We start from the raw sequence: 13,661 nt of genomic DNA, 5'->3' as shown, positions 1-13,661 counted from the left end.
AAACTAGATGAGGGAGAACAAAATAAATGAGAATGAGAAAGAAATAAATGGTGAAGGAAAAGAAAATGAAAAAGAAAAAGAAAAAAATGAAAAAGAGAAGGAAAGAGAGGGAGTAAGAAAGACAAAGAGTGAGCTTGCACGTGAGAAGAAGAAAGAGGCTATTCCATGTATAGGGAAAGAGGTGCCATATCCTTTGGTACCATCAAAGAAAGACAAGGAGCGACAATTAGCTCGGTTCCTTGACATCTTCAAGAAATTGGAGATAACAATTCCCTTTGGAGAAGCCCTGCAGCAGATGCCACTCTATTCAAAAATTTTAAAATATTTGTTAACCAAGAAGAGCAAGTACATTCATAGTGATAATATTGTTGTGGAGGGAAATTGCAGTGCGGTGATTCAAAGAATCCTTCCACTGAAGCACAAGGATCCTAGGAGTGTCACAATTCCCTGCTCTATTGGTTCTGTGTTTGTTGGAAAAGCTCTCATTAATTTGGGGGCCAGAATAAACTTGATGCCGCTCTCCATGTGCAGGAGACTTGGAGAGTTGGATATTATGCCAACAAGAATGACACTACAACTAGTAGATCATTCTATTAACAAACCTTATGGTGTAATTGAAGATGTTCTGGTTAGAGTGAAGCATTTTACTTTCCCCGCTGATTTTGTAGTGATGGATATTGAAGAGGACACTGAAATCCCCTTGATTTTGGGTTGTCCCTTCATGTTAACCGCCATTTGCGTGGTGGATATGGGAAAGATAAAGCTGGAAATGGGCATAGCTGATCAGAAGATTAGCTTTGATTTGTTTGATGAAGAAAAGCATTTGCTCAACCAGAATGTTTGTTCAAAGGTAAATGAAGGATGGAAGGAGATGGTTCAGAAGGTTGGAACCAAATTTGATCCAGATCCATGAAGTAAGATGCGTCAAGCTAATGACGTTAAACGAGCGCTTACTGGGAGGAAACCCATCCCTTTTTAATTTCATGTTCATTGCATATAGTTAGGATTACTTATTTGTGATTGTATGAGAAAATCATCAGCATGTTTTGCATTTGGATATGGGGTTGATTAAGCTTCTCTGAAGCTGTGGATGGAAAAATAACTTAGAAATTTTTTTTAGACATCCACTCACTCAGCGTGCCCTATGCGCTAAGCGAATCGTTATGCATGCGCTGAGTGAGTCATCACTCGTGCTAAGCGCATCAACCCCTACTCATTGGTTGATGGGGCCTCACTAAGCGAGCCCTGTGCGCTAAGCCCAAAATAACCTCTCTGGAATTTCATCTTTTGGAATTGGGCTCAGTGAGTCATCTCGCTAAGCGCACAGCTTCATCTCACTAAACACTCATGTGTGCTAAGCGCAATTTTTGCTTTGTTAGACCTTAATGTGAATTGGGCCCAGCGGGTTAGCCTGTTAAGCCCAAATCCCTCTCGGGTTTGGAATTGCGCTTAGTGAGACCATCTCGCTAAGCGAGCCCCACTACTGCATCAGGAAACATTTAATTCCCTAAGCCGGCCCACGGCCCGCTAAGCGAAAGTTGCAGACCAATCAGAGTTGCAGATCTCGCTAAGTATGGGGTTCATTATGCGCGAGACATGCTCGCTTAGCCCAAATCCTTCTCGGGTTTTCTAATTTTTGAATTGGGCTGAGCGAGATGTCTCGCTAAGCACATGAATTTGAAATCTGAAAAATCAAACGTCATTGAGTGTTCGCTTAGCGAGTGAACCGCGCTAAGCGAGGCAATCGAAATGGCCAAAAATAAACATTACTGCCTTAGGCAGTTTCTTTTGTGCAAATTATAACTCCTATCATTGGCATTCCTCTGCTTTTTTTTTGTACTCATCTACACTGCACTTCCTTGCCTTTTGCTTCTTTTGCTTCCTTCTTTGCTCAACATTTCCAGCAATCCAAGTAAGTTTCTCTTACTTTGCATTTTAATTTTCATTTTGAACCTTAGGGTAGAAGCCATTCTTTAGTGTTTTAAAGTTTCAATTTTGTGTTGATTTGATTGTTGTTTGGATAATTTCTAGACATTATGTTTTTAGGGGTTTTGTTTCGCACATAATGTATGCCATTTTGCTATGCTTTGATTAGATTTTCAGGCCTAATAGGGGCCTGTGTTAGGGGGCTGAAAAGCCCCAACTTTTCTGGAATTTTCGATGTTCTCGCTAAGCGAGTTCATCAATTTTTGATGAATTTCTGGGTTTTCTGATGAACTCGCTAAGCCGGCCCTATCCCGCTAAGCATGATCATCATTTTTTTTTAATATATGAGTTTCTGTATGAACTCGCTAAGCCACTACACTTTGGCTTAGCGAGTGTTTAAATTTCCAGATTTTGTTTATGTGTTCGTATGAACTCGCTAAGCTGGCGTGCCGCACTTAGCGAGTTGTGTTGCTTGAGTCAAAGGCTAAGAGGCTTTTGGTCTTCTGTTAGTGGCTAAGTGAGTTAGTCTCGCTAAGCCACCCAACCTCTATTAGTGAATAAGCTTGGGCTAAGCGAGTCAGTCTCGCTAAGCCCAAAGCAATTTAGTTTTCCGAGTTTTTGTTCATGCGCTAAGCGAGTTAGTCTCGCTAAGCGCAATTTCTTCTTTATTTTTGAATTAGGCTTAGTGAGCTTGCTCGCTAAGCCAATCATGTTCCAGTGGTCAAGTTTGGCTAAACGCTTGCTGGCGCTAAGCCTGTGTAGTGTGTCGTGCTAAGCAAGTCAGTCTCGCTAAGCGCAATTAGCTCTCTGTGAGAGAATAAGGCTTAGCGAGCCATGCTCGCTTAGCCATTGTGTTGTTTTAGCTAAGCGAGTATGTCTCTCTTAGCCAGAGTCTATGTTTTTGTGTTGTCGCGCTAAGCGCGCCTTGCGCGCTAAGCTTGAGCTGTTAATTTCATAAGGCACGCTAAGCGAGATAGTCTCGCTAAGCACCCAGTCTGTTTTTCTGTTTTATTTTTCTACTTTCATTTTGAAATAAAATCTGTCTAACTTGATTCCTGTGATTCTTTTTTATGCAGATGGCCTCCAGGAAGAGGAAATCCACTGTCTCCAGACCCCGGGAGCCCTATGACACCACTAGATTCATATCTGAGGGTGCCTAGGAGAGATATGCTCAGAACATTCTTCCAGAGAGGAATGTGATTCTTTACATCACGGAGTATGATGAGTTCCGCAGGGAACTTGAGAGGCAAAACTGGCATAAATCCTTGACCAGGCAAATGGATGAGAACATAGATGTGGCCCTGGTCAAGGAATTTTATGCCAACCTATATGATCCTGAAGACAAATCCCCCAGGCAGGTTCGAGTGCAGGGGAAGCTGATTAAATTTGATGCCACCTCTCTGAATGTTTTTCTGGAGACACCACTAGTTCTGGAGCCAGGGGAGCAGTCTACATCACTCGCATAGACCCTCAGGAGCTGGCTTCCAGACTCTACATCCCAGGGAAGGGATTTGTACTTAATGCAGAGGGTGCGCCCCGGAAGCTCCTGATGAAGGATTTGACTACACTGGCACAGACCTGGAGTGTCTTGTCATATTCTAACCTCGCCCCCACTTCTCACACGTTTGATTTGAATATGGACAGGGCGAGGTTATTTTATGGACTTGTTATGAGGATGGACATGGTCATGGGCTCGCTTATCTCTAGACAGATCTCTCAGATGGCCCAGTCCAACTCCTCCAGGCTCGGCTTTCCCGCACTTATCACAGCCTTGTGCGTCGCCTGAGGAGTTGTCTCAGACTCCCTCACCTTTGAGTCTCTCAGCCCTACCATTAATATGGTGTATATTAAGAAGAACTACTAGAACCTGGATGATCCTTCGATCACATTTCCAGGGACCCACAAGGCACAGGCTCCAAGACCTAAGGCTTCTACTACTGCTCCTTCTTCTTCTACACCTCCAGCTCCTTGTGCTCCAACTCCACCACCATCAGCATCTATCTCAACACCCTTCGGCACCTCCATGCAGAGCTCAGGCGTTCTAGTGCCGATGTTGTAGAGCCTCCACCATGGCTTATGCCTGGTGATGTAGAGTATCCATGACTCGACTCAGCATCAGCCCATCATCAACATGGAGGAGTTTACAGCACAGGTGGCCTGGCCAGGAGTGTAGCCTTCTCCTTTGGGGGGAGGTGAGGCTTCTGCAGCCCAGAAGTCTCAGCCACAGCCGGAGGCCACTCCAAAGACCACTTCGCGGACTTCACCGGTCACTACACTAGTTTTGGAGGTCTCAGAGGAGGAGGATGGCATTGCAGATACAGATTATGCAGTAGATATGGCAGCAGAACAAAGCACTTGGGATCCATGGTCTGCTACAGCTCAGGATATTCCTCAGCCAGCCCAGGATGCTCCTTCTTCGCCTTAGGACGAGCCTACAGCAGCACAGGAGGAGCCTTAACAAGATTTTGATTTACTTTTCCTGTTATTGATACATTTTTATGTTTATTTTATGCTTTTATATTCAGTTTATTTAGTTAGCAAATTTTATAGCTTGTTGAATAGTTTGCAGTTTGATTTATGCAATGGTTTGCCTTGATTGGAAAATTTTGTGTTTGTGAATGATTTGAATTGATCGATTGCATGGATTAAGTGAATTGTGATGCGTAGATCACTTGCCTTGGGTAAGTATGCAGTAATTAGAAGAAAAAGAACATGAATTAGGGACATGAATGAAAATGTTAGTTGGTTTGACAGATAAATTGTGAAGGTAATCATTAGCCACAACCCAGTGAGTTGTGTGATCTTAATTGTGAGAGAGCGACTAGCATTAGGTACCAACTTTTGCATGAATCTCTGAGAATGAATGCATGAATTTTGGAAATGATGAAGGCCATGATTGATTGAAATAGCCACTTAGCCAAAAAGCTTACCCTGTTCATGAATGATAAATCCCTTGCACCCATGTTGAGCTTGTTTTTCATTGATTGAGCTGAACCTTGAGCCTGTAAAGTCATAATCTCCATCTACCTTTTCTTAGGTTGTAGGAGAGCATTACGATTCAAAGCAAATTTGCCCCAAATTTGGGGGAGATTGTTGGGTGATGATAAGAATGGTAAGACAAATAACAACCATACAGAAAATTGTCTAGAAGTAGTAAATAAAAGCTTCTAAAATAAAAAAAAAAAGAGAGAAAAAGAAATTTCAAGAATAAATGTTGTGTGGGCTGTTATTTGAAGCTAAGTGCCTTAAATGAAAAAGGCAAGTAATTGAAGCTGGAATAAAAAGAAAAAGAGTTAATCTAAGGATGAATGCTCTCCTAGAACTTAAGCCTTTGCATCCTAGAAAAACCATGAATTGTTTGCAGCCCAGCCTCATTACAAGCCTAGAAAGTCCTTCGGATTCAAATTGTGTGTTTGTAATTGTATGTCATGAGATGAAATTCAAAAGTTGGGACTTATGTTGGTTGTTGATTGATAAATTGCCTAAACACTTGTGCTTAAGTGAAACAGTGACCATGAGGAATTGGCTTGATGAACCTTCCTTGATATTTGTCTTGCTTGCTAGTTTATTTCACTTGTGTTGCTTAATAATCATGTTCCTATCTTTCAAATTCTGCATATCTCTATGAGAAGTTGTTGGTTGAAAGCATTGCTTGCCACTTGTGTTCATGTGATTGAATTCTTTGGAAAACACAATTTTGAATAACCACTGTGATCTTATCACTTAAGGACAAGTGAATTGTTCTTTCTTTGCTTGAGGACAAGCAAAACTGTAAATTTGGGGGAGTTGTTAGTCATCATTTACGACTAACTTTTGTATTGAAAAGAATTATGAAATTTATGTCTTTTCCTTAATTTATAGTTCTTTTTGTAGGTTTGTACATATTTTTATGTTTGGTTTAATTTTTATGCAGTAGATATTCCCTTCATTGTGAATTAATGTGTTTCCAACTTCAGTTTCAGGTGAAAAGATGAAGAATAAGAAGGTTGCAGCAGTTGGTGTCTCGCTAAGTGAGACATATGCGCTTAGTGAGCAACATCCGCTAAGCGAGACATCGGCTCGCTTAGTGAATAAGGAGAATCTGGAAGAGAATTTTCCGTGCATGCACGCACTCAGCGCACCATCAGCTCGCCCAACGAGTCATTTGTCTCTTCTGGCGCCCAGCGCGCCTGACTCGTTCAGCCAAAAATCACTAATTCGCGCTTAGTGTGAAAATGGCGCTAAGCGAGCCTTCAAGGACAGAAAACCCTTAAAAGTTGAAGTTGGCGTAAAAAGGAGAGTTTTTAGCTTTTGGGAAGAATAGAGATATACGTGAGAGAAGCAGCAGGTCAAGGGAGCACCAAAAACCTCAGCTTTCAAGAGGATTCTAGGTTTTAGAGTGATTTCTAGGTTCCTAAAGGTGGAGGAGACATCCCCACCAGTGTGTAATCTGAATTTTTCTTCTAAAAACCCCTATTGTAGTTGAAAGGTGATAACTTGTCATGGAAGGCTAAAGCTTTTGTTGGGAATTTCTGTTGAGCCTTGATGCAAAAACTATTTAATGTTGTTTTGATGTGTTCATTGCTTCTATCTGCATTTAATTATTGCATGCTTGTGGATTGATCACCCATGTCTGTGTAAAGTTAGGATTTTTATCATTGGAAAATGTTTTGAATCCTTAGAACTGGATAGAGCAGGGCTAGATAACTGTATGTCTGGACACAGAGTGTAGGGATTTAGTTTTTAATATGTTGTAATCGTAATGCAATTCGCTTAGGCTAAGTTCGACGAGACATCCAAGAATGAGGTTTAAATAAAATTAGACCATTCACGCGAGGAATTGGTGTTTGGTGTATTTGTCCTCAGCATAGAACACAAAAACAACCTTAAATAGAGAAAAACCTTTAATTGCATCAAGTCGCTCAGTAGAAGGACCTAACGTTTTAATCATCTATTTATCTCTCGCATTTACATAGTTAATTTTGTAGTTATCTTTAGAATTGCAACTATATCATGTGTTTATTTCCATTTCATGATTGTATACAAATGTCTACTTATTGAATGAACGCTTTTGCGAATGAAACAAACTCCCTGTGATTCGATACTCGGTTCTTATCGTTTTATATTACTTGTGACTCAGTACACTTGCTGATAGATTTCGCAGTTGTCAAAGAGCGAACACCCTACTCTAAGATACCCAACATCACTAATACATATGTTTTAATTCTTTTTACAAGTGTTGTGGAAAGAATCCCTGAGTTTCAAGAACCTCTGGATTTGAGGTCAAATCCTTTTCAAGGGGGAGGGAATCATGATGTAGCTCCATGTGGAGCTTGTAGGCCTTGGATCTTCTTCATCAATGGAGTCCTTTGCTTCTTGAAGATGAATGGTAGCGGAATGGAGAAGGAAGATGATTGGAGACGCCACTTCAAGGGGAAGATGAGTCAAGAAGAAGCTCACCATAGGAAGCCATGGATAAGAGCTTGAAGGAGGAGAAGATGAGGAGAGGGAGAAGGAGAGAAGGAGCACGGAATTTTGTACCTCAAGTGAGGTCTGAACTTTGTAGTATAATTCTTAAATGATCAAAGTTCCAAAAAAATGCACACACATGGTCTCTATTTATAGCCTAAGTGTCACACAAAATTAAAGGAAAATTTGAATTTCTATTCAAATTTTACTTGAATTTGAAATTGAATTTATGGAGCCAAATTTTCACTAATTATGATTAGTGAATTTTAGCTATGGTTCAGCCACTAATCCAATATCAAGTTCAAGATTCTCCACTAAGTGTGCTTAGGTGTCATGAGGCATGTAAAACATGAAGGACATGCACAAAGTGTGACTATATGATGTGGCAATGGGGTGTACCAGGCAAATGCTCACCTCGCCCTCTAAAATTTAATTGGATTGGGCTTCTCCCAATTTAATTAAATTGATTTTCTAACACACACATCAAATATTCGCTTAATGCATGTAAAATTACAAAACTACCTCTAATATAAAAATTAGTCTAGGTGCCCTAAAATACAAAGGCTAAAAAATCCTACATTTCTAGGGTACCCTACCTACATTATGGAGCTTTAAATACAAGACCCAAAAATAATGAAACCTTAATCTAATATGTAAAAAGATAAGTGGACTCATACTTAGCTCATGGGCCCGAAATCTATTCTAAGGCTCATGAGAATCTTAGGGTCTTCTCTTGCATCTCTGGCCCAATCTTCTTGAAGTCTTATATCGAATGCCCTTGGGGGGTAGGATTGCATCATCTACCACGTGATAAAGAGATGATAATATATTCAAATAATAAGAGGCTAGAGATAACTGTCAATTGGGAGCCCGGTTGCTAAGGGTCTGTCGTCCGCGCTCTTATACCAGGGCTGACATGTATATCGGAGTGTCATGTAGCTTGCCACGTAAATTTTGTGGACCCTGTACAATACAATTTTTAATCAATGTAATTAGAAATTTAAAATTAATTAAAACAATTTGAAAACAAATAAAGTTTTGATTGACTATCAATTAAAAAATCTTAATATATTAATTTGTAGCTAGATATTTTAAACCAAATTAAAATATTTTTTTGAATAACCAATTAAATAAACTTAAAAAAAAGAATTCTATTATGCAACAAATGTTTCTATGTAATTAAGGCATATAATCTTATTCAAATACACTAGAACCTAATTTGACAATTGAATGGTAAATAATTTATAATTCAAATATGTAATTTTCTATTTAATTATTTTGTGTATCAGAATGAATAAAAAATACATGTAAATATGTTTAACAAGTATTTAAAATTTTAGTTTTATTGTTAATAAAAATACAATATAGAAAATATAAATAAATATGTTAAATATGCAGTCATTCAAAACATATAATTTATATAAAAAAATTGATTTTTTTAATGTATAAATAACAATTATGGATGGAATATATATATATATATATATATATATATATATATATATATATATATATATATATATATATATATATATATATATCTTTGTATTTAATGTTAATGACAATCTTGGGTATTAATTAAAATTTAATATCTTTAACTTGAAAATAAAATAAAAAAATATTAATAATTATTTTTTTTTGCAACAAAGTCATTTGCACCAAATATAAAAAATGGATAGTTAATCAAAAACCCATTAAAATAATTAAAAGGTAGTCTGATTGGATAAAAGTTTAAAAAATTATCATCTACAAATTAGAGGAAAGTTTCAAGTGTCACAATTTCCTCAAAAGCTAAAGTTCTACAAAATCTTCTAACAAAGGCACTTTACATGATGTGTTATTGTCATGTGTCACTCACAAAAACATTTATAAACATAAATAGATTTATCCAACTACCTGAAAATTTTGTTAAGAAATTAAATTGATTAATAAATTAAGAGTAAAATTATCCATTAATTTTAATATGTATATATTTGGTTATATTTTTAAATTTTAGTTACCCTTAATAAACCTTATTAACTGATAAGTAGATTGATATCAATCACTAATAAAAAGAATTAAATGTTTGATATTTTTTTTAATTTCAAACGTAATTGATAAAACACATTCAAGATTGTTGCTATGATAACTTATAATGAAATAGTCATTTTCAACGTCAAGCTACAGATTAAGAAACAAAACAAGTTCTTTGGTTGATTCTCCAAACACTCTATCCTTTAAAATTAATACATGTGTTTGTCAATTAATATATTATTGTTTAAAAAATTAAATAAAAATTTATTTGAATCAATTTACAAATTATTAGTTATATTATTATTATTATTATTATTATTATTATTATTATTATTATTATTATTATTATTTAAATCAAATAAAAAATAAATTAAACCGTGTGCATATTCAAATCTCACATTCAAGATCGATCTTTTATAAGTGTAATTTCTTAAACTTCAAATCATTTTTTATGATTTAAATTGTATTTAATAATATGTTTATAAATTTAATTTATTCTTAAATATTCAAAAATAAAATGTTTTTAGTATATTTTTTAGATATTAGTTTATTTTTTAATAAATTTACAATAGGAAAAATTTAAATATATTTTCAGATATAAATTTTTAATAATTACTTTTATGATAAAAAGTTTTGGATATATTTATTAATATGGAAATTTATTCATTTATAAAATATATTATAATTAATTAATGAAAATTGATTAGCATTACAAAATTTGTCTATTATTAGTTAATTATAAGTAATCCAATCATTAAATATTAAATTCTAATTATTTCAAATTAATTATATGTAATTAAGATTGTTCATCTTTTTGGTCTGATTATTCGTTAATTATTTGAGTTGAATTTAATTTTCATTTTAAATTCCAAATATATTGTTTATCCATCCATTTATATGTCTCATTTCATACTGCCTAACTTTCACTGTCTTTTCTTTTCTTTTGTCTATTTCATTATGTCATTTTTTTGCATTATTTTCTAATGTTTATGTTTTTTTTTTTTTCAATTTCAAAGTGCTATCCTAGAGTAACAATTTAACTCCCTTTGCATTTGTCATATGTTCGAATAAAAATGTTTTATGTATCATTCTTTACAATAATGTCAAAATTTTTGCATACTGTTAAAATTGATCTCTTCTATTGATGTTGTTGTTTCAAAGATGGTGGACATAATGTAATGAGTGTATGTACCGAACAAAACTGGTGATCATGATTATGGATGAGTGATTTATATTATATAATATAAAAATATTATTTCGTTTGTAAATCCTCAATTTTTGCTTGATCCATGTTTTAATTTAGTTTGTAAATATAATGATTAGAGAAGAAAAAAAATATACTGAAATTTATTCTAGATTAAAATGGATAATTTAATAGGTACATGCGTGTAAGAGTAAAATAAATTAATTTTTATTTTACTTGTTTATCAATGAAACATAGGTAAATAATAACTCAAACTTATGGATACCTTAATTTGAAATTACTTAAATAACTTTATTTATATAAGGTAAGTTACTCTAATATAATTTAAGTATAAATATAAAAATTTAAAATTATTTATTTTTAGTGCATATATATATATATATATATATTAAAAGTATTTGTTTTAGTATAATAATTTGTTTATTTTTAATTTAATTTATTTTTTGTTTTAATTTTACAACAGATACCTATGAATATACTTGCAATCATACGCCACTCATGCACGAACACACAAACATATTTAAAATAGAAATACATTACAAATATATTAAAAATTATAATAATATAAGAATTTGTAAATCGTAAAACTTTACACTAGTATGAGTTAAAAACAATTTTCAGGAATCATAGTTTTTCAAGAATGTTTCTTAAAAATACGTATCAAACATGAAAACTAAGTTTTTCAATTTAGGATTCATGAGAAAGTAAAAATTTCTCCCCTAACAAATGGGGGTGAAGTAAAATTACCCCATCAATTCTTTTATAAGCTAAATTACACATTTGTTGCTTTGTTTTATTGTACCTATAACACACTTTTTGTCTTTAAAATTTTTAATTTATATTTTTTATTATATTTAGTTTGATTTTTATCCTGAAAACTATGAAATGCATATGATGTTCAAACAAAAAAGGACAACACAAATGATGATAATGGCATGAAAATAAGTTTCACAAGTAACCAAAAAATACTTTAATATTAATTGGAAATTATTATTGTTTTGTAAGAACCATTTTGACTTACTTTAGAAAAACATAAAGTACTAAATTAATTTTTTTAAACATATATAAGGAATTGGACTGAATATAATAAAAAATATAAAGAACTAAAAATATATCTTAACCTTTTAATTTTTAGATTTTTAATATTAATTGGAAATTATTATTGTTTTGTAAGAACCATTTTGACTTACTTTAGAAAAACATAAAGTACTAAATTAATTTTTTAAAACATATATAAGGAATTGGACTGAATATAATAAAAAATATAAAGAACTAAAAATATATTTTAACCTTTTAATTTTTAGATTTAGTCCCGTCCCATATCTTTCAAAATTTTTAATAGTCTTTTATGTTTCAAACTTATGTTAATTTGGTCCTTATGTCAATTTAGAACTACTACTGCTAACAATTTTAACAAATGATGCTTAAAAATTGTCACAAAACATTACTTAAGTAACCTAGACGTATTTTCACATACTTAATGAACATAATGGTTGTTTTTAACAACCACAATAATATTTAAAAATTAAAAAAACTCTTAACAAGAACTTATAATTTTTCATACTCAATTTCTCTTATATAGTTCCATGAATCTTAAAATTCATTAAAAAATATTGTTACTCTATGTATTTTGATCAATATAATAAAAAGAATCAAATGATTTATTGAAGCATGCGTGTAAATAGAATATTTTCATGTCGCAAATTTTACAAAATCTAAGATTGTTTCAATCTATGCTTTGATTTCACATTTTACAAATTATCTTTTGTAATAACAACATTCATCGTTAAAAACATAAAAACTCATCACTAGAGACATCTTGTGACGATATTTTGATTGGCCACCTGTTGTCACTAATATGCGAGTCACTACTGCATTAGTGACGATGTTTTAGATAGTTACAATAAACTAATAATTATTGTGATGAAAATATCATCACTAATATTCATATATGATGGTGACAAAATCAAGTTGTCACAAATATACAAAACGATAGTGATAATTTAAATGTCACTATTACAGATTTGTAATAAATAACCATTACAATTAGTGTCAAACTCGATAAGTATTGCTTTGTGGTGGTTAAAACTTCTTATTATGTTAAAAATACTAAAATTAATTCTAAATTGACCGAATTATCAAATTGACACAATGAGAAATGCCAATGATGCTCTTTGCAACACTCTAATTTCTAAGACTGTAATTATACATTTATTATTTTATTTCTTTATTTTATAACACGTGTTAATCAATTTAATTTCACAATTATGTAAGGCTGTGAAAACATGAATTGAAATTTTAGTGAATTTTTAAAACTTTTTATTAGTTGCTTTCAAGAGTTGATACTACGTAATAGATAAAACGACTTGTTCATATTCTTTAAATGAAAGCGTAATGTAGTTTCGCTTAGAAGCTTACTTCTTAAAATATTTAAAGTGGACTAAAAGAAATGGAATATATCTAAATCACAAAATATATAAATATGAATAAATATTTTCCTTAGATAAAGTTATGAGTACAACCTCAAGGTACGATTGTATATGATGACAAAGTAGATGACTAAATATACACATATCAAAAGTATCAAAGCCTAGGCCTAACCAACTCAAATACATATAAAAAAGAAGGTCCTAAACTCAAAGCAATCATCTCTAGACCCAATCCGGTGTGGAAACTACACCAAAAAAATAAGCCAGTAAATGTCTACGCATAACAAAGGTGCCCAAGGAATTTATCCATGCCGCCAATCGCATCAAGTATCCACCACCTCCAAGTGCATTCATCCTTGAGATGGGATGTCAGATCCTCACCCGCTATCTAATCCTGAGCAAAATGTAAGGGTGAGTCTTTTTGCTTCATCAACCAAACACATAAGGACTTAAACAAGTCACACCCACACTAGCAACCATGACAATGTGGTTATCTACCGAATCTAACATGCATCCTAAAATATTTCTTTTTAAATCTCAACATATACATTTCTCACTAGGAATTTAGATTCTTCATCACAGTGGGATTCCAATACACATGGTACTTATCAACATCAAATTGGTGAATGAGCTCGAGACCA

At 33.5% G+C, this 13,661-nt stretch overlaps 1 protein-coding gene across 1 annotated transcript; it reads left to right on the top strand.

Moving 5' to 3' along the window:
• Positions 1-295: 295 nt before the first annotated feature.
• On the top strand, positions 296-3,086 carry LOC102663715 (uncharacterized). The gene is made up of 2 exons (XM_006586425.1): positions 296-883; positions 3,003-3,086. Exons 1-2 carry the CDS (start codon positions 296-298, stop codon positions 3,084-3,086), a joined length of 672 nt encoding a protein of 223 aa, XP_006586488.1.
• The last annotated feature ends 10,575 nt before the right edge of the window (positions 3,087-13,661 follow it).

This window comes from Glycine max, chromosome 8 (genome assembly GCF_000004515.6).
Source record: "Glycine max cultivar Williams 82 chromosome 8, Glycine_max_v4.0, whole genome shotgun sequence".
NCBI classification, from domain to species: domain Eukaryota; kingdom Viridiplantae; phylum Streptophyta; class Magnoliopsida; order Fabales; family Fabaceae; genus Glycine; species Glycine max.
This window is presented reverse-complemented; position numbering and strand designations above follow the sequence as displayed.

Excerpts from the sequence above, each read along its gene's own strand:
- LOC102663715 (XM_006586425.1), top strand. The coding sequence starts at position 296 with ATGCCACTCTATTCAAAAATTTTAAAATATTTGTTAACCAAGAAGAGC. Across the intron at positions 884-3,002 it reads GGAAGGAGATGGTTCAGAAG|ATGGCCTCCAGGAAGAGGAA; the intron begins GTTGGAACCAAA and ends TTTTTTATGCAG.